At 38.2% G+C, this 26,573-nt stretch overlaps 2 protein-coding genes across 3 annotated transcripts in view; one reads left to right on the forward strand and one right to left on the reverse strand.

Annotated features, from left to right (window-relative positions):
- Window positions 1–9,615, forward strand: part of AVEN (apoptosis and caspase activation inhibitor) — a 131,763-nt gene extending 122,148 nt beyond the window's left edge. The window contains exons 4-7 of one of the 2 annotated variants that reach the window (XR_013544286.1): window positions 2,827–2,922; window positions 3,804–3,849; window positions 5,797–6,142; window positions 9,129–9,615. Coding sequence is in view for 1 of the 2 variants with exons in the window: in XM_020795759.3 (XP_020651418.2) it covers window positions 2,827–2,922; window positions 5,797–6,142; window positions 9,129–9,241 (555 nt within the window). In the remaining variant the exon portion in view is untranslated. The remainder of the gene's footprint in view (window positions 1–2,826; window positions 2,923–3,803; window positions 3,850–5,796; window positions 6,143–9,128) is intronic. The other variant, XM_020795759.3, reaches the window with a different exon arrangement.
- Window positions 9,616–9,686: 71 nt separating this feature from the next.
- RYR3 (ryanodine receptor 3) overlaps window positions 9,687–26,573 on the reverse strand; it is a 420,504-nt gene continuing 403,617 nt past the window's right edge. The window contains exons 96-104 of the mRNA XM_078391770.1: window positions 26,131–26,258; window positions 24,384–24,444; window positions 21,907–22,053; window positions 18,143–18,277; window positions 16,235–16,391; window positions 15,035–15,099; window positions 14,778–14,878; window positions 12,463–12,514; window positions 9,687–10,587 (exon numbers count right to left, since the gene is read on the reverse strand). Coding sequence (XP_078247896.1) covers window positions 10,492–10,587; window positions 12,463–12,514; window positions 14,778–14,878; window positions 15,035–15,099; window positions 16,235–16,391; window positions 18,143–18,277; window positions 21,907–22,053; window positions 24,384–24,444; window positions 26,131–26,258 — 942 coding nt within the window. The 3' untranslated portion in view covers window positions 9,687–10,491. The remainder of the gene's footprint in view (window positions 10,588–12,462; window positions 12,515–14,777; window positions 14,879–15,034; window positions 15,100–16,234; window positions 16,392–18,142; window positions 18,278–21,906; window positions 22,054–24,383; window positions 24,445–26,130; window positions 26,259–26,573) is intronic.

Genomic DNA, 26,573 nt, shown 5'->3' on the forward strand with positions numbered 1-26,573 from the left:
TTCTAATGGACAGGAATGGCTGATGAATAGATACTCACTTTAGAAAATGCAGAGTTTGAGCTTGTTTATGAAAACACTTCACTGAGCTGAACAAGTTGTAAGTAAGACTGTTATTGAGGTATGATGTACTGTATTGAGAGGATTGTAATGCTTTCCCTTGATCTTAGCGGAATACAGTTTATCAGAGAACACAGGATCCATGATCTGAAATTTTGGAAGTGAAGCACCTCTGCTGCTTGAACTGCCCCTTTAAGAGAACATCCTAACTGTGTGAAATGAGTAGCTTATCCTTAATGCTGATGGGAGAAGAACATGGATCCTTCTCCTTTTCAGAAGTATACTTTCCTCCATTTCCTGCATTTTCATAAAACCTGTTTTAAAATCACTGTACGTCTCAGGAAATTAATGAAACCAAGTATGAATTTCAGTTCAATTCGATGAATTTCAATGATCAATCATTTTTGCTTGTTATGCACCTGCATATCAATCAAACATCTTTTGTCACAGACTTTTGACATGTTGTTTTAAATACGTAGACATAACTTGTTAATTTAAAGAGTTGAATTTTTCTATTATAATTTGCTTCCAATTAATTAAATGCCCTTAAAATCAACTTAAAATAACTGTAAACTTCACATTAGTGTAGATGTCAATAAGTAAATTTTGAACAGCAAATGTCAGCCTCTGTGAGCCGTACTCTACCTGATTCAGCAGAGAAACATTAGCAGGACAGGATTGTGACATTTTGTGCAAACCACAGAAGCATTTCAGTCTATTTATTTGAATTGCTATCAACATGGTTACAGGTAGGTAACCTCTCTTTTCCATATTGTCTCAGAAAATTCCAAGAATCCTGTATTTTCTTGAAAGAAATTCAGTGAGTTAGAGTGACCCAATAGCTATCCATGGTTCTTTCATACATAGATGGTGTCTGCACTTAATATTTGGAACTTGCAGGCATGAGACAGAACATCTCAGCTGGTGCTCTTGCCTCTTTAAAGAAGGTGCCTATTAAGCCAGCCTGCATTGTCTTGGGCAAGCTTTGCCATACCTAGAATGTCCCCAGAAGAAGGGAATGGTAAACCACTTCTGAGGACTGTTCCTGGAAAACCCCAAAAAGGGTCACCATAAGGCAGAATTGACTTGATGGCACATTGTTGTTGTTGTTGTTGTTGTTGTTGTTGTTGTTGTTGTTGTTGTTGTTGTTGTTGTTGTTGTTGTTGTTGTTGTTTTGTTGTTGTTGTTGTTGTTGTTGTTGTTGTTGTTCAGAAACACCAGGCACGGTCAACATTATAAAAACATTGATTGTTATTATGTAACAGATACAAGTTTTAACCAAAACCCTAAGTACCTGTTAAATATCAACACAGTATGTATACTATTCCTAATATTGCCACTTTTCGTAGCTCTGATTATGTAATTTCTGAGATCTGCAACTGCTTATAGTACTGTGTGAAGTTTCTTGATATTGTTCCCAAAGCCCCAATGACTATCGAGACCACTGAAGTGTGTGTGCTTCTTCCAGAGGCAAGATAGGCCACAGTCAGTAAGGATGGGATCTCACCATTCTTCTACCCTGGTACTAAGTACAGGAGCTCCCCAGGGCTGCGTGCTAAGTCCCTTCCTCTATTCCCTGTACACACATGATTGCACCCCACTGTATAACACCAATGCAATTATTAAATTTGCGGATGATACGACAGTGGTGGGGCTCATAAATAAGAACAATGAGTCTGCTTATAGAAAGGAAGTACAAAGGTTGATACTTTGGTGTAAAGAAAATCATCTCACACTTAACATCAAAAAAACTAAAGAACTCATAATTGATTTTAGGAGGAAGAGATATGTACATTTACCACTGTACATAAACGGTGAGGAAGTGGAGAGAGTTGGTAGTTTTAAATTTCTGGGTACTTACATCTCAGAGGACCTCTCGTGGACTATAAATGCCAACATGCTAATGAAGAAGGCACAGAAGAGGCTGTATTTCCTGAGAATGCTCGGCAAGTTAAATTTATCTCAGCATTTGCTTCTGTCATACTATCGTAGCACCATTGAGAGTGTCCTAACCTATGAAATTCTGGCATGGTTTGGGAGTAGCTCTGTAGCGGACAAAAAAGCTCTACAGAGAACCATTAAAATTGCCCAGAATATCATCGGGCTCCAGCTACCAACCCTGGATGACATCTTCACATCCCGCTGTCTAAGGAAATCACATAGCATCCTGAGAGACTCTTCCCATCCTGCTTATAACTTTTTTGAACTGTTACCATCTGGCAGAAGATATAGAACAATTAAGACTCGGACCACACGTTTTCTCAATAGTTTTTATCCCAGAGCTATAATTGCAATTAATAATGAGCTTAAAGACCACCAGTAGTGAATAATTAGTTGGACTGTGTAACTTGGCCTGCGGTGTAGATGTTTGTATTTTTAGTGGGGGACTTTTAGTGGGTGGGGAGTGTTTGGGAATTTTATGTGTGTGCATGTGTCTGGTCTCTGGGTGTCTGTGAATTTCGTTGTATGTGTATATACTTACAATGACAATAAATTATTATTATTATTATTATTATTATTATTATATTTCAATTTGCAGGTCTCTGTACTGTATTAGTTTTTCCAATTCTTTATTTTCAACTCTAGCATTATTATTATTATTATTATTATTATTATTATTATTATTATTATTATTATTATTATTATTATTATTATTATTATTATTATTATTATTATTATTATTATTATTATTATTATTGGGGCAAGGCACTTGTGACATCACTGTAAATGGATTTCTAATCTCATTTTGTGTGTTTTACTATTTTTCAGTTTTCTGGATTGTATGTTGACTGTCAGTCTTTGGTCCAGGCACTTGATAACCTGCCACTGCATCTCAGACTGAACGTGGATGCTGAACTAGTGCAGGTAACATATAGTGGGCAGAATCCTATTTGTTTTCAAGTAATGCAAAGTTATGCCCATGTTCATTTGCCTAGCATTACATCCAGGCAGCATGGCTTGTGTGCTTCAATTGCTCAGTCAGTCACACGTTTACTGTTGTAACCGTTGCACAGTGTGCCTGCGAAAGGGATAGTGAATAGCACTTCTGCCTTTGTCCTATTACACTTAACACTTGCATAATTTTGACTTACATGTAGAATTTCTGCCATAAGCTGAACAATCAAGTAAGCTGAAGCTATTTGGCTACAGGACAGATCTACTGTGACTGTGAAGAAATTCAGTGTATGCAGCACTTACGCGCATGCAATTTATGCCCCACCATGTCTATAAACGAAGATTGAGCAAATGGCCAAGATAACACTATTGAAGTAGCTTGCTTCTGGTCCAAAATAGTCTGATTATTTTAACATTTTAATTTGTTTTTTATTATATCTATATTTCATATTCATCCATAAATTTAACTTGTGCAATATTCTGATACAAATAAAGAAAAGTCATACACTGCTTAAAAATATATTGGGCATCACTTTAAATGTAAGTAGCCACACATATGTTTAATACAATTGGCATGTCATTTTTGTTTGTTTGTTTGTTCGTTCGTTTGTTTGTTCGTTTGTTTGTTTATATCATTTTTAGGTCACCTTTCACACTGAGGGATCCAAGGTGGCTCATAATATGAAGTCACACACAAAAAACCCATAATAAATTACAAGATTTAAAAAACAATCAGATATACTATAATAATTGAAAATATGTTAATTAATCATCTGTTAATTGTTAAATAAAAGTAATTAAAATTATTTAATTAAAATGTATTAATGAGTTGTTATGGCTATCATTTGTAGGCCATCTTTCACATTGAGGGACCCAAGGTAACTCACAGTGTTAAAAGTAAGTCATATAAGAAGCACAAAAATTATAAGATTTAAAAAACAATTAAACTTACTATAATAATTGAAAAATCAATTAATAATTATATAAAAAGAATTTCAAAACATTTAAAAACACCCTTAGAAAAACAAAACAAAAAAATCCCAGCATCCAGGGACCCATAGTTTTTGAAATCCTTCCTGAATAGGTACCGTATTTTTCGCACCATAAGCCACACTTTTTCCCCACAAAACAGGGGGGTGGAAAGTCTGTGCGTCTTATGGAGTGAAGAAAACAGATTATATTTTCCTGTTTTCTTCTCCTAAAAAATTGGTGCGTCTTATGGAAAGGTGCGTCTTATGGAGTCCAACTTTCCCAAAGAGTGGCTTGTTCTCATTTTGTTATTCCAGATCTTCCTACCTTTCCTTTTTTCCTTAGAAGCCTTGTGGAGGAAACAAACACATTGTAAAAAAAACATGTGATATTTCTCTATTTACGTACCCATTGTCCACTATGCAGTGGATCTCGTTCTGTCTGGAAGCTTCCAAGCAAATATATAAAAAGGATGGTTTATGCCAAGGGATTAGAGCTTGAGGCAACAGCATGAAAACAGAGTGCATTCTCCAAATGAAAAAAGCAAAATGTTCAGGTAGGGAGATGGGAGCAAATGCGACTCAAAAGTTAACCATAACTATTAGCTAAGATTAACGTTTATCAAATGCTAGAAAAATCTGTCTGCATTAAAGACAGCACAACTACTAAAATCAGTTTTGCTCTCCCGTGGTTTTGCTTAAAGTGACTCAGATGCTGACATTGCTCACTTCTGGTTCTAGCTTGAAGTCATGTCTATGAATGTAGTGGAGAAGTCTGCATTTGTTTTGAAAGTGAAAAACTTCCTTACATGCAAAATGGCAAGACACGGTGTCATGCCTTTCCATACTGTGAATCATGCTAGGGCAGTGGATGGCTTTTAAAATACACGATTATGGGACATTGTATCCTGTAATGAAGTAACATTAGAAGCAGCCAAATAGAGTAGTCCTAGATCGAGCTGGAACTTTTAGCATGTATGCATTAATGAAACAGCAACGTCTACATTGGCTTGGGCACGTTGTGAGAATGGCTGATGGTCAGATTCCAAAAGATCTCCTGTATGAAGAATTAGTGCAGGGAAATCGCCCCAGAGGGAGGCCACAGCTGCAATACAAGGATATCTGCAAGCGGAATCTGAAGGCCTTAGGAATTGACCTCAACAGATGGGAACCCCTGACATCTGAGCATTCAGCTTGGAGGCAGGCGGTGCATCACGGCCTCTCCAAATTTGAAGAGACACTTGTTCAGCAGGCCAGGGCAAAGAGGCAGTCACAAAAGCAGCAAAATCAGGGAGTGGGGTACAGATTGTATTTGTCTTCAGTGTGGAAGGGACTGTCACTCTCGAATTGGCCTTCTCAGCCACACTAGACGTTGTTCCAAGTCCTCCATACGGAGCACGTTACCATAGTCTCTCGAGACTGAAGGATGCCTATGTAGAGGCAGCCAGTCCAACGAACTGCAGGCTTGGGTCTTCAAATTTGCTTTTCTTATGGCCACTGAACTGCAGTGTGGTAGTCTGACTTATCCTAAACTCATCATACTGTTTCAGTCATCAAGTCCAAATGTATACCTTTTAATGGGTGAATGCTTTTCATGTCATTGCCGTTGTTTTATTAACACATTATAGTTTAAACTCTTTGCTGAAGAAAGGCTTTCCCTAGTGATCAGTTCCACTGGTTCACCTTGTCTGATTTCAAGTGCATTCTGTAACTTTTTTATTTGATTAATAAATGAAAGGGTGAATATAACAGCATTGCCGGGGGGGAGGGGGGAAACCCCAGTGAGGTGGTGGCATTGCTGTCACTGTTATTTGAATTACTGAGAGGTTTTGATATTACTCACTATTGCACATCTTTCTGTCTCTTGTGATTTTAGGATACCGTGCCTGTCACACTCCCCCAGAGTAAGCTGAAGAGTAATGATGTTCCCATGAGAAGTGGAGGCATAGTGCAGCCGTCCATGGGGCAAAGTAAAGTTGCACCAAGCTCTTACCCTGCTGCAGGCTCTGCTGCCCCTTTCATTTTGCCAAAGAAAGATGGATGTGATACTTCTTCAGAGGCCCACCAGAAAAGCCCTTCAGTTGAACGCCAAGAAACAGATCATTTGGATGAAGATCTTGATCTACTTCTGAAGTTAGATGCCCCTGCTAATCCTGAAAACAATTTTGCATTATCCCTTGACACATTATCAGATGATTGGAGAACCCCACATGAAGAAAAAGGTAGACGTAGCTTGCCCTTCCCCCTGATTTATATATTTATTAGTAGTGGTGCTCTAGTTTATGGTCAAAACATGCCTGATACTTTGGTGTCTTGCAGTAGAAACAAAGTGATCCCCTATAGCCCATCTTATTTTGCATATTGATGTAGAGCGTTCTTCTATTTCAAACTGGTTCAGAGTAACTTGACAGAAAAGTTTTTTTTCTAAAGCTGCTCTTTTAAAATGTTTTCACTTCAAAGTTACTTTATTCATTCATTCAGTCTGTACATAACATGTGCCTAATAGAGTGACCACTCAAATAAGGCAATAAAAGCTTTAGGGTTAGGTCTTGAGGGGAGGGTCCACAGTATGTACCAAAACCCTGTAGTTGCATTGTGCAGTTCAGCTTGTCTTGAGAGGCCCAGGTGGTACATTTCCCGGCCAAGGCTGTGCCTGCATCACACGCTCACCACCATTTCACTCTGGCCCATTGCTGAGCCACAGATTAATTGTTCTCATTGTCAGCATGCACTCTTTTTGCCCTGATTCCTCCTGGAATTGCATACTCGGAAATCTCTCCCCTCCAAATTACTTAATTGCAGATGATTTTTCTCTGTTCACATATATCCACCTGAACAATTTGATAAATGTGAAAGAAAAAGTGGTGCAGGAGGGGAAAAGTGGCTCCTATAATCATGGGAGAGTGGATGGATTATGAAGTAATCAAGCTTTAAGTTCCACTAGTAAATCAAATTAGCTGTTTAAGATATATTAGAATGAATGAATGGTGGCCAGGAAAACTACTTTGCTGTGTAGAAATTATTTATACCTATGATGGTGTAGATAGTATTGTGGGAGAAATCCAGGGCAAAGATGTAGACTGTGCCATTTATGCAGATACCTGTCAGAAGGTGTTCAAGCAATATACCTCATAAATGAGTGAACTTCCAAGCATACATCATGTGGGTCATTGTCTCTGGTGTATGCTCATCTAAATGTCAAGCTCTCGAAATTTCAAAGAAGTTGCTCTGCACAGGTGCAGATGCCAGTGCCCTGTGGTGAGTGTCCAGTTGACCAGTCAGATAACATGATTATTGTTAAGCAAGCTCTCCTTAGTTGGTAGTAAATTAGACAGCAAGAATTCAAAACTTGAGACTACTAGCAAATAACAAGAATTCATTTTAAATATGAATGAATTGGGTGGCTTGTATTTATGAAGACGTTAGTAGTCTTGTCTCAGCTGACAAAGCCTATATCGGTCACTCTCTTGATAGCAAAGAAACAAGTCAGTGAGATGGGTAGCCAATCTGACAAGAGATTTAACAACTAAAGTTTCTAGAATGAAGCAAGGAAAATCTTCGAGGCAATTAGAAGTAGAATTTTTCCTTTCTTATATAAAAAATATGAGCATGTTTCAAAATTCCCTGAAATCTTCTTTTGGAAGAGATTAACTAAATTGGTTTGGGATGATGGGAACTGTTGCTGCAGTGAAAGAGCTGAAGTGAAGGAGCCTTCTGGCCAGGTAGCTGTTGGATGTTGCCAGAGAAGGCAATTGAGCAGAATCCAGGCTGCTGTGTGCAACTGAGTGGCAGTCAAAGACATTTTGTTGATGATTAGACTGCTGGTTGTGTGCCTACCCACTCCAACTCAGTTCTAATTTCATAAAATGAGGAAAAAAAGAAATCTTGCAAAATAAGAACACTGTATAGTGGATTTAAAGGCAGTGACATCAAAATTTTAGTGTAACTTCCAACATACAGTCTGCAAGATTATTTATGCTGAGCATAGCTAACAGCTGTGACATCTACTATAAGGAAACAATGCTGACTTGTGGAAGCTAAAATTTAGGGATGAATTTACTGATTTCCCACTCATCTCAAAGTACCAGATCAAATCTATCACAAAAATATTTTCCCCTTATGTGTGCAAATAAATCAAGAGATTTTGTGATCTTCTGCATAGTATAAACTGGGAAATTAACTTAAATCTCTGGTTCTTTGTGATGAGAACCAGATAGATCTGAGACCTCTGTAGAGAAACAAGAAGTTATAGAGACTTGAGCAGCTCACTGAGGTGGTACCTTGAAACTTTTAAGTGGAGTTTACATTTTCAAGTATTCCTGATAGGGAAGGAAGTGTGATATGAGGGTGTGATTGCCCTCTTTAGAGCTGTGCATTAATTGCCTGACACATAATAATAATATGCGTTTGAACTGGGATCATTTGCTGCTTTGGCTTGGGGCAGAGCTGCTAGTATTACTAATAAGCCTGTGCTTCCTTGTTGCCACTCATTGAGACACTTCTAAGAGCTAAATAAGGAGTGGATAGTGGATCTTTCCCTACAATTTTAGAAGATAAGCCGGCACCCTGGTAACAAATCATCAGTGACCTGCAGGAGCGACTACTTGTTTTGTAGTCTGCTCTAGCATGAAGGGCTAGCAGTCAAAAGGACAGCCGAGTTGAGCATCTAGAAAGAAAAAATTAACTTCAGACATCCCTTGAATCTTTCTGTAGCTTTTGCCACTGCTTGGATGGCGGAACCAGAAGAGTGTGTCACCCCCAATCCATTATCCCTTTGTAGAGTTGTTGTTCTATGTATATTTTAAGTGTAAGTTGCTCTGAGCGATGATCTACCTAAAAAAAACCCCAAGGTATCAGTATAATAAGAGATCAGAAAGTAGCGATAACTCCAGTAATGTGCTGAGAAAGATGACAACTGTGGGTGTGCATGAATAGGCAGAGTACTCCCTGGATACATGCTACATTCAGTGTTCATAAGGGAACATACGTGCATGTATACAAACACAGAGGGAGGCTTTGATTTTGCTCCAGAACCAGTGACCATATCTAAATTGTGGAGAGGGTGCTTCAGGATTACTGATAGAAAGGGAAGCTGAAGCATCATTCCTTAGCAAGTTGGAGTGAGAAGGGAGGGAAGAATAGTCTAATTTCACACACACACCTTTTGTTTAATGTCCTGGTTTTTGTTTTGTTTTGGATTTTCCCCAGACCATTTACAACTGGACGGAATGCAAGATCTCTGCTCAACAACTCAGGAAGTTACCTCTAAAAATATTACAGAGGAAGAACTTGAAGACTGGTTAGACAGCATGATTTCCTAAGGCCCTCATTTTGGTACTTGTTCAAGTAACTAGCCAGGTATAAAATACCTGTTTGCAAGCATTTAATTAAATAGCTGCTTCATCTTTGATTTTTAATTATGTCACCTGTCTAACTTTATTTGTATTGACAAGATGAAACAATAAATCTGGACACATTCCAGGAGAGACAAGTATTATCCACAGAGAATGCTGTACATCAGGATGTATAATGAAGTATAATTACATTCTCTTCAGATTCTTGCAGAAAAAAAGTTTAAAAGTTTTAAAGTGACTTGGGTTGCATACTGATATAGACTACAGTATATTAGAACAATGTTGGCTTTCATTGAGCATTTATTTTTGAGAACTGCAAAATAAAATAGTGTTGGCAGATATTGCTATGTGTTTCTTATATAATTTGTGATGTGCTTGGTCCATAACACAATACAATGTGACAACATTAAGATTTCTTTTGTAAATGCTTTATTGCAGTGGGCACTTTTATTTCAATGAAAAACACATAAAGAAAGAAAAGCAACTTTACCACTAGCTGATCAGAAAGCATTATTTCTATTTGGCCCAAAATATACTTTCATAAGATTGTGAGACATTGTGGGGGCATTTTGTTTTGAACCAGATGAATCTAATAGCTGTTTTGAAGCAGACATGAAACTAACTTTCAAGTATTTCATACAATAAGACAAAAAAGCAACACAACATTTAACCAAAAATGTCAGTCTAAAAGGTCAGTATTTCTTTTTTCTTTTTTTTAAAGAACCTCTTGCATAGCTATGTCAGGAAAATTTAAGGCACTTAACTAGGATTTTTAAGGATGATAAAGTATTGAAAGTTTTTAAGCACAGAAGAATTACAAACATTCTGCCTGTGTCATTTTACTAATAAATGGCATGGGGGAAAACAAGGCTTGATGAAATATTGTTTAATTACACCATAAGGAGTTCAGTAATTGAGGCATTGTCATCTGACATTCAAGTTCTTAAGTTGCAGATGTTGTGCATATAACAAGATATCAGCCCTTTCAGCTACACTAGTTCCTATTTTGTAAAGGGTTATCTGAAATAATTTCTGAATTAGACTACTGACATCCAGACAATGTAAGGCCTGTTTTAGCCAGGTGCAAGAATCCCAGCTAGATCCCCATAAGATTAAGCAAACCAATTTGTTGTATGTGTTACTGTCTACAGTATGCCATTAAATGGTAAGAACTTGATTTATACGGACTGAGTGCAGTAGCTTCCTTGCTGGCAGGGTTAGCCAAGTTGATCTTCATACTGTTTACGGAAGCAGTCTCCAGCTGGGAAGAAATCCCAGCATCTTTCTTGGTACATTTTCCATACGTATGATTCCTGAAAACACGAGGAGCATATATTTTACAAATGATTCATTAGATGATAAACAAGGAAGAGAAGTCGTATCGTTCTTGCAACTAAAAAAAAATCACAAACATAAGCTAGCTTCTGACCTCATATGGGTCTTCATCACACTGGACAACACACAGCTGTGCATGGTACAAAAAGCAACACATAAAACTTCCAAAAATCATGACCAGATGTGCATGCCAGGTTCCTTTTTAAAAGTGCATTTCAAAATAGGGGCTGCAGATTAAAAACCAGGGGTATACGTTTCAGATTCTACCTCTGGTGATGTCACTTGAAATGTCTCTCCCAATCTTATTAAACAAAGGTTTGGGAATGGCAGTATTTTCTTCTGCATTATCCATTGTACTGTCGTTCTCAACCTGATGAAGTCTTGTATGGGGCTGGAAGCTAGGTCATGTTTGTGATTTTGTTAGCAGTTTCATAGAAATATCACCCACCCTTGACTTCACAGAGAATAAATAACATCTAATTGACTGATGGTGTATCCTAAAGCCAGCACAAATTTTGCTATGTCCAATTTATTATATATTTTAGAGTTTGGCCAAAAAACTGCTATTCCTGTGGAGAGCATATTTGCTGCAGCTTTTCACTGGCAATTAATGAATTCCTGCTTGGATTTTCCATGCACCTAAAAGTCCAAGGGAGGGACTTGCCAAGGATGGCATTGCAAGTTATGCCATTTGCCTCATCAAAGGATATTGGCCTATATATGTACTTGTGTTGGTTTAGTTACAAGCTACTGAAAATAGCTATTATAAACAGTCAAGATAATTCTCGAATAGCTTCCATGTCATGAACAATATAAAAGCACTTTGCATATACAGCTTATTACAGTGGTGCCTCGTTTGACGAGGATAATTCATTCCGTTAAAATCACTGTTAAGCGAAATCCTCGTCAAACGAAATGAAAAAGCCCATTGAAATGCATTGAAAACCAGTTCAATGCGTTCCAGTGGGCTAAATACCTCAGGGTACAGCGAAGATCCTCCATAGGGTGGCCATTTTCGGTGCCTGTAAAGCGAGGAATCTGTCCTAAAACACAGTGGGGAGCCATTTTGCACAACGGGCGGCCATTTTAGAGCCGCCGATCAGCTGTTTTAAAATTGTCGTATAACAAAAAATCGGTTACCGAAGCAGGGAACCGATCATCGTTAAGCGATTTTTCCCTATCAAACCATCGTTTTGTGGTCGCAAAAGCGATCGCAAAAACTTCATCGTCAAGTGGTTTTGTCATTTAACGAGGTAATTGTTAAGCGAGGCATCACTCTATTTTGGTAGAATTTAAATGCCTGCACTTTTTTTTAATTTTCACTTGATAGCATAATTTGAACAAGGATTTTAAGAACAAATGGCTGGATCATAAACAATGTTGTCCTGCATAGAAGACAAAACTGCAAGAGTGGGTGATACCTTTTATTGGACCACTAACAAAATTAAACAAGTAGTAAGATTTAGTGGAGAAAATCCGCTTCCTTGGGCTAAGCACACCTCCTTCATGGATAGTGAAGAATAACTGTAAACAAAAGTAAAAATTGATGTCACGTGTCTGTGAGAGATCTTTTTGAGGTTGGGCCTCTTGCCTGGCTTCAATGAGGTTTGCCATTTTCACACGTCTGCTCTTGAGACCAAAAGCCAATTACCTTGTGATTGCCTCTCCCCTCCATGGTCTCACACTGCCAGCTTGAGCTTTGGGGGTGGGGAAAGACAACACAAAAACTTTGTAGTTTTAAGCTCATGTTGGAGGTTATAATTTAGTTCATACCAAATGTAAGTTTTCTGTGGCCCCATTTTGCTGTCATACTAACATACTAATATTAGGTGCAGTGATAATGTAATGCCTACCTGTCCAGTGTGCTCAGTTTCATCCTTATTAATAAGATACATCAGGAAGAACCTGAAACAAGAATTATAAACTGTATTTTACAGGCATTTTAAAGGTAGAGTCTTGTTTCAGATTCTTAAAAGAGCCACAACCAGTCCCATATAAGAAAAAACGTTGAAGTAGTTTTTCATTATTCATTGCTCATATTCAATTAATGTTTAAGTAAGAACTATTCAGAAAAACTATCTGGGCAGCAGTCTAGGAGGGGAATAAACGAGTTACAATCCAATCATTTTTTTTCTTTGATGTTTTCTCAGAGCAGCAGATTTTACTGTACTCCTGTTGCTCCTTTCTTTTCAGTTATTTGTGATACTGTATTTACGGTTATGAACATAACATTATGCATCATTGATCATTTGCTTCACCAACATCCAGTCAATTACAGCAGTAACAATATCACCCCATTTATCCTGTGTGGCATTTTACAAAGAGCAGGTTTGACAACCCTCAATCTCAAGCAAGTTTAGCAACAAGATTTGCCGTGCAGAAGCTGTCAGAAACAAAAACTGCCACGCAGAAAATACTACTCAGTCTGTTTTCGGATTCATCTAGGGATGTGCCATTCAGATTTTTTTGGACTCAACTACCACAATTCTCCAGGAATTCTCCAGGCAGAATTCTGGGGATTCTAGTTCACCGTTTCACGGCTGCAATTCACTCACCTGCAGAAAGAAGTAGCTCAAAGACTCCATGACCCAGCTCCAGACTTGCTCCCTGTTAAAAAAAAAGAAGCTGCTCCAGCGCTACCTGGGAATTGTAGTTTCACAACCCATTTGGCTCTATAGTGCCCTTTAACGGACATTGAGACTGCAGTTGCTAGGAAGTTCTAGAATTCCCAGGTAGCACCAGGGCAGTCTCCTCTTTTAACAAGAAGCTAAGCTGGAGATAGGCCTCTCCCCAGTTGAGTGAGATGTAGGTGTGACTGAAAGGTTGGGTCTGTGGGCTCGGACTCTCAGAATTCCACTTGAACATCTATCAGATCTCAAATGAACTGACAAATCTCGGAGGGGTGGAGATGGAGGATCCTGTGATGGAGTAATTCCAACATCTGTAATCTTACTGAAGCTGAGACAGAAAGAGTGATGTGATAACCTTTTCAGTATCTGCCCGTAGATTCCTTTTTTCTCCTGATCTCCTACTGTCTGTCATTCAAAATGGAGTGGTTTCAGGGTAAGGGAACAAGAGGGCTTAGTCCCCCCGCCCTTTAACGTGCTTTATTCTTTACACTTTTATGACAACATTGTCATTAGGGCACAGATGTCTGATGGTAGAGATGGACACCCACAAGTCAGCTCCTAAACTGCCTACTGAGAAACACTGAATGTTCCTAATGGTGTGTAATTCCAGACGCATACTTGGAATGAAGTCCTATAGAACTAGCACTCTACGCTCTTATAATAAAGCATATTAGTTATGGCTGAATAAATATAATAATTGTTATCCTTACTCCTGCTCTTCCTCCTCAGTAGGTTTTGGTTTTTAATGGGCTTGCATTCACATCCCTTGAAACTCTGGACTAACCAAGGAAGTGACTACCTGGTATTTGTGTCCTGTGTTGCTGTTACCGTACTTTCTACATTTATTCCATTAACTATATGAGTAGATCCATCTTTTGGCATGAGCATGTGGGGATTTTTGTTTGTCTGGAAGGGCTTTTGATTTTGTAACATTTCCAGCCCCATTGTTTTGTCTTGCTTTTGTCTTGTGATTGCCTGTATTGGTACTTTAGGACTGTTGTTGGGTGAAGCCAGCTGACATCACTGATGAGTCACAGCATGGGACATGGTGTAAGCTTTAACTCTATTCCTTTGCCTGATTTCTGTTTGCATTGCTAAGGAGTGCAATGGAAATGCAATGTGTGTGTGTGTGTCTATGCGTGTATTAAAGCTTTCTGATACTTTAGTGCTATAGTGCAAAACCTGAATAGCACTAATTCAAATGCTTATAATGTCCTATTAGTTTGGTGCTATTTCACTTGCTAACAATAAAAAAACTCTGATTTGAGTGCCAGTGAAAGGGGTAGGTAAAAGGGTAGTGTCAATGGCAAAGAAGGGTGGGGTCTTGTATGATGAATGGACACTTCAAACACACCTTCCCAGGATAGTTAAACATCTCTATGTGAACTGTGGCAGGAATTTAAATGTCAGGATGTGATGCAGAGAAATTCGCATCAGCCCAGGACAAACTTCCATGTGGTCATGTTCCAAATCCTACTACTTAAAAGTCCTTTATGAGATACCTTCATATAACTGTAAAAGAAATGTCATATACTCACAAGTAGTTCGCCAAGTTGTGCTCTTGTAAAGTATGCATTTCAAACCCATGGGGAGTTGTGTCAAAATAGTCGTTACCAATTCCACAAATAAAACATTTGGTCTAAAAATAAAATAGAAATTTAAATCAAATATATCCCACATGAGAATTAATCTTTGATTCCAGCCAACAATGGTCAATGCACCTTCTCTAATCAATAGTTAGCCATTGCTCATTTAGTCATTTACTAAAAACAAAACAGTGTAGTTTTATTAATACCTCCATATCTTCTTTTACTTGCTCTTGCTGATCTCTTAATTCACCAAAGGCATCAATAATCAGACCTGTAATTTGAGTGGAAGAAAGGTGTAAAGAAAATCATGTTACAAAAACAAATTAAACCCACCAGAAGATTTGCACCATTTATATCCTTATATACTAGAAAAGCGCTGAGCCTCTTCTTTGTTTCTTGTTCATTCTACGCCATGACCATTTCCAAAGCTATTCTTAGGGATAGTATCAAATAATTTTTTTCAGCAATCCTTGCCTTCAGTGACAAACAACATGGTTTTATTCCTGCGTTGCAATATGGTACAGATAGAAATTAATACTTAAGTCAGTTGAACAGAAATTTGCCTTTAAAATATCTGAAATTCTGTACTGGGTAATGGTAGAAAATGACAGCCACTGTGGTGCAGTAGAAAAGAGTGTTGGTCTAGAATTTGAGAAAGTAGATTCAAATCCCTGCATGGTCATGGAAAGTCATGGTTTGTTTGTGAGCAATGGTAAACCACTCCTTGAACATATGACATACAGTATATCGCAGAAGTGAGTACATCCACTCACATTTCATAAATATTTTAGTATATCTTTTCATGTGACAACGCTGAAGAAATGACACTTGGCTACAATATAAAGCAGTGAGTATACAGCTTGTATAACAGTGTAAATGTGCTGTCCTCTCAAAATAATGCAACACACAGCCATTAATGTCTAAACAATGTCCAAATTGGGCACAAAGTGTCAATATTTTGTGTGGCCACCATTATTTTCCAGCACGGCCTGAAACCCTCTTGGGCATAGAGTTCACCAGACCTTCACAGGTTCCCACTGGAGTCCTCTTCTAAGTAGCTGTTTTCCTTCCCTGGTATCATGAGACCCGTTAGTGTCACAAGTCTCAGGTGTGAAGGGGGGGAGCAGGTGTTACCGCTCTCACTCTCAAACTGGTCACTGGAAGTTCCATAATGCTCAGTTTTGCACTTCCCTGTTTGTACACTTACATACTTTCTTTTGATATTTTCCTCTCTGCTAGATGTTATCATGGCCAAAATAGATACAGCAGCACTTAACAATTTTGTTGTGTTTTTCTGTTGCTAATCTTATTCCTTCCATGCATTCAAAACCTCCGTACTATTTAAGATACATATAGCATAGCAGAAAAAGGTTAGGAAAATAAGGATATTTTAACTGTTAACATACCTTGAATTATTGCCAGTAGGATGACAATGACAAAGAAAAAAAAGGTGATGTCAAAAACAATTCGGTACATTTCATATGGATCTCCTGCAGGGTCTTCAATTTCATCTCCAATGCCACCACCTGCTCTTACACCCACATACATATGGAACAGGTAACACTAGAAAGAAAAATGTACTAGATTTCATAAAAGAGAATTCATCCACTTTGAATACGAGGGTTGAGAAATAGATTTTCTATGCTGCTATTAAAATTAATATCACATTATATAAGCTGGAACTACAGGAGTACAGGAGAGAGTGGCCAACATGATAAAGGGTCCAAAACCTAAGCCCTATAATGAACAATTGAGGCACCCAGTATGTCTAGCCTGGACAGTTGAATACTGAGAATTGATATGATACCTGTCTTCAAATGTTTGAAGGACTGTCATGTGAAATATGAAGGAAGCTTGTTTTCAGTTACTTTGGAGTGTAGAGACTGAACAAATTAATTTAAATTACATAAAGGAAATTATGACTTAGCATGAACAACTTATTGGCAGTAAAAGCTGGTTAGCAGTGGAATGGGCTACTTTGGAAGTGGGTGGATTCCCCTTTACTGGGATTTTTAAAACACAAATTAGATGGTCATTGGTCAGATATGCTTTTGGTGTTGATTTTCTGCATTGATGGGTGGTTAGAATCAGTTACCCTTGGACTCATCCATCTCTTTGATTCTACAGAAGAGAAATAATTCCATGACATCATGTAATTCAGAAATAGGGAAACTTTGCTCCATGGGTCAGATGATATCAGGGCTATGGCTACACACCCAATATCATCTGGTCCCAGGGGTTCTTCAGCTGCTGCTTTTTTGGTACAGTATCCCAGTTTCACTCTCTATGAACTTTATGCAAACCAAGAAACTTCTTGCTGAAAAAAGCCAAATCCTGAATAAGGCACAGGCTAGATAGACATTGGCGCTATGCATTACATCTCCAAAGTTAGTTCTGGACTTCCTGTCATAAAGAATTACATGTGAGAACTGCTTCATTTTTCAATTGTTTTGTCTCTAGATTTCATAATAAATCCATAAACCCAACTGCAAGAATAATGCTTTAACATGTATTACTCAACATCAACATTATAGGCTTTTACTGTATAGTATACCATATATATGCACCTTAAAATAGTCTATAAGGGAGCAAAATCCAAATTGGTTGTTGTGGGTTTTTCCTTCGCGAATACAAAATCCAAATTGATTTCTGTGTCAACTACTGAAATGCCAAGTTTCAAAATTAGGCAAACATGGCTCAGTTATTTATGCCTCGGCTACATCTGGACTAAGATTACAATATGGACTCTTATGTTAGGCTGCCACACAAAACTGTCAGAGGTTTCAGCTGCTGAAACTGCTGCACACAGATGTTGAAAGGACTTAAACATCTATTTTTTATTCTAGTTCAAAAAGTGAGGGATACTTTTTCTTGGAGAAGCCGTTCCACAGAGAAGTACTATCCTAAAGTTCTGTTGAGCCTGTCAGGAAACAGAAGAGTGCTAAACAAATACAGTGAATTCAGATATTACCAAATGTGATCTATGTAAAGCTGTAAAAAAATTAACTTAGTAAAAGTGGCCCTCAAAGTGATTTAAGTTGCATACCTCTGTTCTAGGAGAATACCAAGAAAAAAAATTAAACAATAATACTAACATACTAAGTGTCATTACTGTCTGGATGCTCATCTGTTGTTTCAGAATAGGATCATTATTTATGTATATGCATTGGTTACAAATGAATATTTGTAATCATCCTCTTCATGTAGTTTCAAATGTGTATCTGTAGCATGAGCATTCAGTAGCTGCTAGGTAACAGAATTCCATTTGTGTTTTCAGTGTCATCTTTCATTTAAACATTAATCCTACAACTTACAGTCATCATGTCATCACACTTCATATCTGGCTCATCTTCATCTTCACTCTTGTTGTAAAATTTGCGAAAGAAGTTAAATGCCACAACTGTGTAAAGGTATACCACTACAGCCAATAGGCCAACAGTCAAAACGAGCTATATGTATGCAGTAGAAAATACAATAGAGAAAAAAAGGGGGAAAACAATTAGGGACTTGAAATATTTCACACCACACATACAACTGAATTATAATCTCTAGGCAACCATATATGGGAAATCACTTTTTTTCCTCCTAAACTAGTGAGAATGTGATATTTTAATTGCTATGTCAGTCATTATGGAAGAAATAAAATTTGGGGCTGTAGACTATACTAGCTAAATAAAGTTCATCCACTTTTTCCTACATGTTTTAAATTGTCCCATGTGGTATGTATAGTTTTGGCAAGTTATTCATGTAGAGTGATTTACTTCCAGGACCTTTTCTCTGCACACCAGCATAGCAGTATACATCCCAAAGAAATTAAGCTCTGCTATTATTTGATCTGAAAAGTTCATAAATAGTCCATCTCTCCTTCACCTGCCTCAAGATCTACAAAAGTTAATACTGTACTGGGGCATTTCCAAGATCATATAAACATTGTATATGATGCTTCAGCTCCAGACAGTGCCCTTCAATGAAAAAAAAACCACATGTCTTGGGAGGAATGTGATAAATGTTGGATAAATTTTTATTTTCAACGATCAAGGCTGTATCAGCATGATCAGACTCCCCAGTGAGAAATTCCCAGGCTTCATGAGACTCTGTCATGAGAGGAGTGAGGAGCATTTTTCTATGAAAGTTTCTGCAGTTTGAGCAATTTGGTAAAAACTAGTGATCTTGCCCTTTAAGAAGCACAGAACACTGAGAACAGAGAGAATATAAGCACACAAGGACTCTGATTGCTCCTGACTTCCAAAAGTCCATGTAACATGGAAGCACTGGGTATCACTGGGAGGGCACTTTTAGAATCTAAAGGGATTCTCCCCTTTCCCACTAAACTATTGGAAATGTTTTCTTCCCACCTCTGGCTTGCCTCATCCTGTTTGTTTGCTTTGCTTCCTTTGTTTTAGTTTAGTCTGCTTCCTTCCCTAACCTCTGAACGTTTAGGGGTCTCTTCCACATGTGTAGATTCAGTTTTTCCTATTATTCTACTGACTGTAGGTATAGACAGCAGCTGTAAATAAAGATACCTTTTCCCCTACTTAAAATGATTCCAGAGAGATTTTTAACAAGTCACTGTGAAAAGGGGTGGGCTAATGAGACTTAAGCTATTCTCTCACACTTTCTCTGTGCAGTTGTTGTTTGTACCTGATACTTTGCTAAATATATAAAAAAAACCCTAAATTCTCCAATATGTACGTAGTTCTAGCCATGCTAGAGTGAGGCTACTGATCTGTTAAGTGTGGGAGTCGCTGGCAGGTTCTAAAACTACTACTACAGGGATAGTCATGGAAAGAACAACAGCTGTTGGGGTTACAGCCTTTCTGATGAAGACTGCAATTCCAATAGCTATAAATTGCAAGTGAAATGTATTTATTATTTATTTAAAATATTTTTATCCCACCTTTCTCCTTAAAAAGGACCCAAGGTGACTTACATCCTTGATGTAGACCAAGCAACATTTCCAGAATAGACAGGGGACTGGCAATGGACCTCCACTGGTTACAGGTTGTACAAACAGACCTCCATGACTTGATAATGGGATATTGGCTTCAAAGTCAGAGAACATGTGAAGTATATATGCATTAAAGGTGAGGAGAAGAGGTACCCTAAGATAGCACATGAATGAATGTGGCAGAAGTCACTGTGGCAACCATAGTTAGGAAACCCTCAGGAGTTCTGAAAACTTCTGCTGTGGGAGGATATCGAGGTTTTGTGGAGCTAGTTACATTGCCAGGGAAAAGCACAGTCTCTATCATTCTGAACAGGAACCTTGTGGTACAGCAGTTACATTACTGCAGTGAACGCTCTGCTTACAACCTGATTTCAATCCTGGGCTCAGGTATCCAGCTCAACACTTCACTTTGCTTTGAACAGAACAAGCAGTCCTACTCTTAATCACCTCGTTGCACTTGTGCCTGTATTGTACAGACAACTCTTCTGTGCTATACAGTTCCCTGTCAATGCTGTGCCTGTCATCCCAGGCACAAGCATGATGGGGATTATGTTCAAAGAGTATTTGCTATTATTACTGTGAATCCAGAAATAGCTGTGTGCTCATAGGAGCCATTCATAACAACGACAGTTGTCATGGTTGCAAACACAGCTCATGGAGTAGATGAGAAGTGCATGCTCTGGGGGGAAGTATTCTCTCCATATGATCTTGAATCAAGGAATTGTTCTGAATCTCATTATTACATCCAAAATCTCCACATGGATGAGCATTTACAGTTTGATGGCTTGGAAGAGAAACAGGAATCAAATGTGTTTTGGCCCTAATTGACTAGGGTGAGGTCTATGGTGCTTGTGCCAGAAGTGTGGCACAGAGAACTTCCTAAGCAGCAGTTGTCTCAGAAGCATAAGACTCAGGCAGAGATGAAAAAGGAGCAGAAGGTGGAAGTGTCATGTCTAGTTGTACTTCCTCTTCCTCCTCCAGTTCTTCTTGGCTTTTAAAGAAGTAAAAAAAATGTTCTGTTTTCAGTCCAAGGCTCAGGCTAAAGCGGGTACTGATTGTGACTACATTTGTGACACTCATGGCTGTTAATTTGTCTGTTGAGCCAGGCCTGAGAAAAAATGTCTTATTCATAGAAAGACTTGCTGATGATTCTGATGGAACAGACTGTATAGCAAGCATTTCTGAAAAAGCCACTGTGGTATTTAAATTCACTTACAGAAAAGGAAGGTGGATGGGATTCAGAAAAAGAACAGGAGAACCTTGCAGAGAAGAACTTACTGTACATGCAGTGACAAAATGTATGCTGCTAGAAAGTTGGCCTCCAGTATGTCACACAACTGTGCATCTGTGCATGAAGATGGGCAAACAGGGATGCTGCATTAGAGTGAAGCAGACTTGTCCACTCTGCTAGTGCAGAGCATCATCCCAAGCACAGAGATCATTGTATTTGAGATGCCATAAAATGTAATGCATCCATGCTGCGGTTGTCTGATTCTTGGAGTTTCTGCAAGCACGGAGGGAGGATAAGACCCCCAATCTTATATCATGAAAATACACGGCAAAGTTTCTGGAGGTATCCTGCACTTTCAGAAATGATGGATAGGGTTCAAGTTTTTCTCCAATATGCTACTTTTGATTTATATACAATTTGCATGTTTTAACATAGGGAGCTATTTAAATCTTCCTGCTTGCAGTCTGAAATGATGCAATCTGTTGACATATCATAAGAGGTTATGCTTCATGTGATTGAGGAATGGATTTGTGGCATGATTAAAAGCTTCATGGGATACATGAGTAGGAAACTGGCTCTCTAAAAAGTTCATGGACTTCAACTCTCCAAACCTCTCACTATTAACTACACTGGCTAGGGCTGATAGGAATTGCAGTCGAGCAGTATCTGGTGGGCCACAGCTCCTCATTTCTGATTTACAGCATTCTTCATTCTTAACTATTACATACTTCAAAATTATAGCACAGCACCTCTTCAGCAAGTTCTTAATATATTTGAAGAAACTGTTACTGTTGTCAGTTGTTCCTTAAATAAGCAGTATTCTATACTGATTAAGAATAGCATCATTTTAAGGACAGGAATCCATTTCAAATACATGTCGTGTATTACCAATAACTCACCTGTTTTCCATTGTGGGTTACAGAAGACAGGATGGTACGTAAAGTCTTAAAACCCATAGCAATATCAAGCAAGTGAGCAGCAAAGAAGAAGTTGTTGTAGTGACCAAGGATGGACATGGTTGTGTACCAAGCTAAATACAAAAAGGACTAAAGAAAATGGTAAATGTTGGAGAACCATTATTAGTATTACATTGAAAATATTTCACTTCAATTATTATCAACTTTTATTTATGAAATGTGGTTTTACCATAGTATGTATAGTATATATAGCAGGGGCTATTAATCTCCCAAAGCAGATTGACTCTGAGCATTTATTTTATTTTATTTTGCTAGTTTGCCACTGAATTGTATGACTGCTGGTTTAGATCCAGAGATGCATTAACTTAAGAAGTTATGGCAGTATTGTGCAAGAGATAGCAGACAACATTACGTGATGTTATGCAAGAGATTATGTATCACCTCATGCATATCTTAAAGATGTGGTTGACAGTATCATGTCGTGTACCCCAAAAAAAAAAAAAATCTTCACCTGAATTTCAGGTCTCTTCTCTCAAAAAATGAATTTTGTAGTAATTCAGGGGGAAAAATCCTTTTACCTAACTATATGTCATTTCAATGTATTTTCGAAGGCTTTCACAGCTGGGATCCAATGGTTGTTGTGGGTTTTCCGGGCTATTTGGCTGCATTCTTAAGGTTTTTCTTCCTAACGTTTTGCCAGTCTCTGTGGCCAGCATCTTCAGAGGATAGGAGTCAGAACTCTGTCTGTGCTCTGGTACATTTTGTTTGATAGTTGAGTATTTATAGCTGTGGGATCTAGTTTTTGTCCTTTTCAGGAGATTGGGTAATTATGGTAATCAATGTGTTTTTTGTTGTGGGTGTATTGTTTGTGATCTGTCACTGTGATTGATGGGTGTCGTTTCATTTCAGAAAAGCCACTGCAGCTGATGATGTCATTAGTCTTACGCAGTGCAAGCTGTAATATTGGGGTGCTAATATTATGTATTGCATGAATGAGATGTTTTGTTGCACATGTAAGTGTTCTCCAAGTGAGTTGTTTGATGACAACCATTATATTTTACATACACAGTCAAAATATGTACATTGCACCTGTGGTAGCGCAAAGAAAAAGCCTTGGGGTCATGTGTGTCCAAGTCAATTAAAAGCGTATATAATCTAAAATTTGCAGTGACTGCTTGCACATATTACTATGAATAAGAGATACACAGAACTTGTGAGTAGGCTAATGTTTAGGCATTTAGGCATGTGACCCAAATTGCATTAAAAGTTATATACATTGTAAGGGAAATACATGAAAACAGGACTTCTTCCTCATTTAGTTATGACCATACATCTCAGAGGACCTCTCATGAACTGTAAATGCCAACATGCTAATGAAGAAGGCACAGAAGAGGCTGTATTTCCTGAGAATGCTCAGCAAGTTAAAGTTATCTCAGCATTTACTTCTGTCCTACTATCATAGCACCATTGAGTGTCCTAACCTATGGCATTCTGGCATGGTTTGGGAGTAGCTCTGTAGTGAACAAAAAAGCTCTACAGAAAACCATTAAAATTGCCCAGAATATCATTGGGCTCCAGCTACCAACCCTGGATGACATCTTCACATCCCGGTGTCTAAGGAAGCCACACAACATCCTGAAAAACTCTTCCCATCCTGCTTACAACTTTTTTGAACTGCTGCTGTCTGGCAGAAGATATAAAACAATTAAACTCGGACCACACGTTTTCTGAATGGTTTTTATCCCAGAGCTTTAATTGAGCTTAATAATGAGCTTAAAGACCACCGGTACTGAATTGTTAGTTGGACAGTGTTACTTAACCTGCGGTGTAGATGTTTGTACTTCTTAGTGGGGGATTTTAAGTGGGTGGGAAATGTTTGGGGAATTTTTATGTGTGTGCATCTGGGTCTGGTCTCTGGGTGCCTGTGTGAATTTTGTTGTATGGGTATACCATGTATATACTTACAATGACAATAAATTATTTGAATTGAATTGACCAGTGTAAACCAGGTACAGTGGTGCCTCGCTTAGTGAGTGCACCGTATAGCGATGTTTCCGTATAGCGATCCCTTTTTCGGGATTGCTATACGGAAACATACCCGATCTTCGCAATGGGGAAAACCCGCATTGCGAAGATCGGGTATTGCGGCGGCCATTTTGGAGCCGCCGAACAGCTGTTCGGCGGCTCCAAAATGGCCGCCGGAAGCCCGGAAATGGCTGCTGGCAGCCGTTTTCACGCCCTGCCCTCGCTTAGCGAGGGCGCGAAAATGGCTGCCGGCAAGGGGAATTTTCGCTGAACGGGTAAGTAAGCAAGGTACGTTTCAATACCTTTTCCCTACCCGTTTAGCGACGATTCCGCATAGCGAGGGTTAATCCGGAACGGATTAACCTCGCTATGCGGGGCACCACTGTATAAGGATAATAAATCAGAAAAAAATCCGATTGCAACTACATACTTACATTATCAGTGAAAACTACACCAAGCTTCCAGATACGGTACTTGGCATCAATAGAACTTAACCTAAGAAAAGTAGAAAATTCGCATTAATCACTGTAATCATTAATTATTTGATTATAGCATAAGAATCTTTCCTTGCATCTAATATTTTTGTTAGTGTTTTCTCCATCATAGGATGTATCACCAAAATTTTGAAGAAATAAGGACAATAAATGTAACTTCTCTGAGAATGAACATTAAATGAATATGAATGTTATATGTTTAAAATAATGATATATACTAGCCGCCTTGGGTTCTTTTAAAGTGGAAAGGTGGGATAAAAATATTTACAATAAATATTAAAAGCAATCTTAGTTCTTTGGTGTCAAATTCTTATGTAGCCAAAAGTACTCTATGAGCACAGAGAGTAAGGCTTGAAGAAATTTGCAAGATTTATAAAAGTATGACAAATTGTTAAGAAACAGCCTGTAGTAGCAGCCCCTATCTCAAACAACCTAATGAGGATGGAGCATGTTCAATGGATAAGGAATGCTAATGGCTGGAAGGGAAAAAATGAAAACTGAAGGAGGTGAAATGAAATAGTTTATTGAAAGAAAATGTGGCTGATTAGATGACATACTGAAAATATGCTCCCCACCTAGCATTTTTTTCCATATCTCACATGTAACATGTTAGATGAAGAATTCAGATTTCCTATAACCGTATACATATTATGACTTAAGAGATCACACTCTGTTTAACAGCAAGATCATGGCATGTTAGTACTCAATGCTACTGAAAATCTTTCAGCTCCAATAGATGCATTAAAAATAGCTCACATATGATATATTTGTAAAAATGTTCCAGAAAGTCAGAGTAGCCCCTTGCATTCCTTCCCATGTGGCATCACAGGTATACCTGATGAATTTTCCCGTAGTATTTTCAGGGCAGCTAAGAATATTAAACATAATGCCTAGGGATTACATGTGAATGACTTACATAACATAATGTCAGAGTCAAAGTAATAATCTAGGTGGGTATCTCCCCGGTTCCTTAGATGTCTATAACTGATGTGCATCTAGTTAGTGAACCTCATACTGCCAGTCAGATGTACACTGAGCAGACTAAATTAGATGAAGTCCTATACCTTAAAAATTTTACTGCCCAACACTATGAGTTGCTTGGAAATATTTAGAAGACAGTACAATAGATGATTTGATGGCACATAATGACAACTGCAACAATAATGTTGTACTAATGCAACATTATTGACTGGTGACCTTGAATTGACATAGAACATTTTGATATAACAGTAATTTTAACCACTACAGTGCCATCTGAAATATACTACTTATGTCCACAAGTGGCAATAACTCTGGAAACAACATTATTGGTACAGTACAGTACTTGGGTCCCGTTCTGTTAGATACTAATGTGTGCTAATAATGGTTGCTGTGTCAATGTAAGTTGTCACACTGTCACAATCTCATGTATATCCAGGACAGCTTTGTTAAGCCTTTGTCTATTACAAATATAAAAGTCACTATTCCAGGGAGATTTCCAGTAACAGAGAAATCTAGGTGTAAGTATCTACATCTGATGAAAATTCTGTTTAGTTTTGTTAATCAAAATTTGGGCACCTTGCAATTTCACTTCCTCATATGTATGTCAGCAATAGAATTCTGGACATGTTTTAAGCAATCTTCCAATGCTGATTTATCTCTAAACTACTGTGGTTATACATTATTGAATTTGAACGGCAAACTGTACCATGAAACAAGAGATGCTTCCTCGACTTCAGTGTGCTCCACTGGGCTGAAATCCAGAGCATTTTTGTCCAAACCTAAGAGTTCTGCAATGCGTTCTGCTCCATATAAATCACCATACTTGTTGATTACCTTCAAGGTGAAAGAACATGAGGTATCATCAACTTTATTTCAACAAGTATTTGTCAGAGCTTTAAAGACCGTAGCATTCCAGAGTTGATATTTCTAGAACAATGACAGCTCAGACAAGAGAAGAAAGGCATTCAAAATTTAAAGAAGCATAAAAAGCCATTAACTGAAAGCATGCCTGCAATTTAAAGTAATTTAACATAGCACGTTTTCCCTCTTTCAAACTGATGTGCATCGAAGAGAAGAAAATGGCTGCTAATAAAACCTGTAAGCATGACAGACAACACCAACAAAAATGTCCTGCCTAGGAATGATGAA

The sequence above is a fragment of the Pogona vitticeps genome, chromosome 1 (assembly GCF_051106095.1).
Source record: "Pogona vitticeps strain Pit_001003342236 chromosome 1, PviZW2.1, whole genome shotgun sequence".
Taxonomy (NCBI): domain Eukaryota; kingdom Metazoa; phylum Chordata; class Lepidosauria; order Squamata; family Agamidae; genus Pogona; species Pogona vitticeps.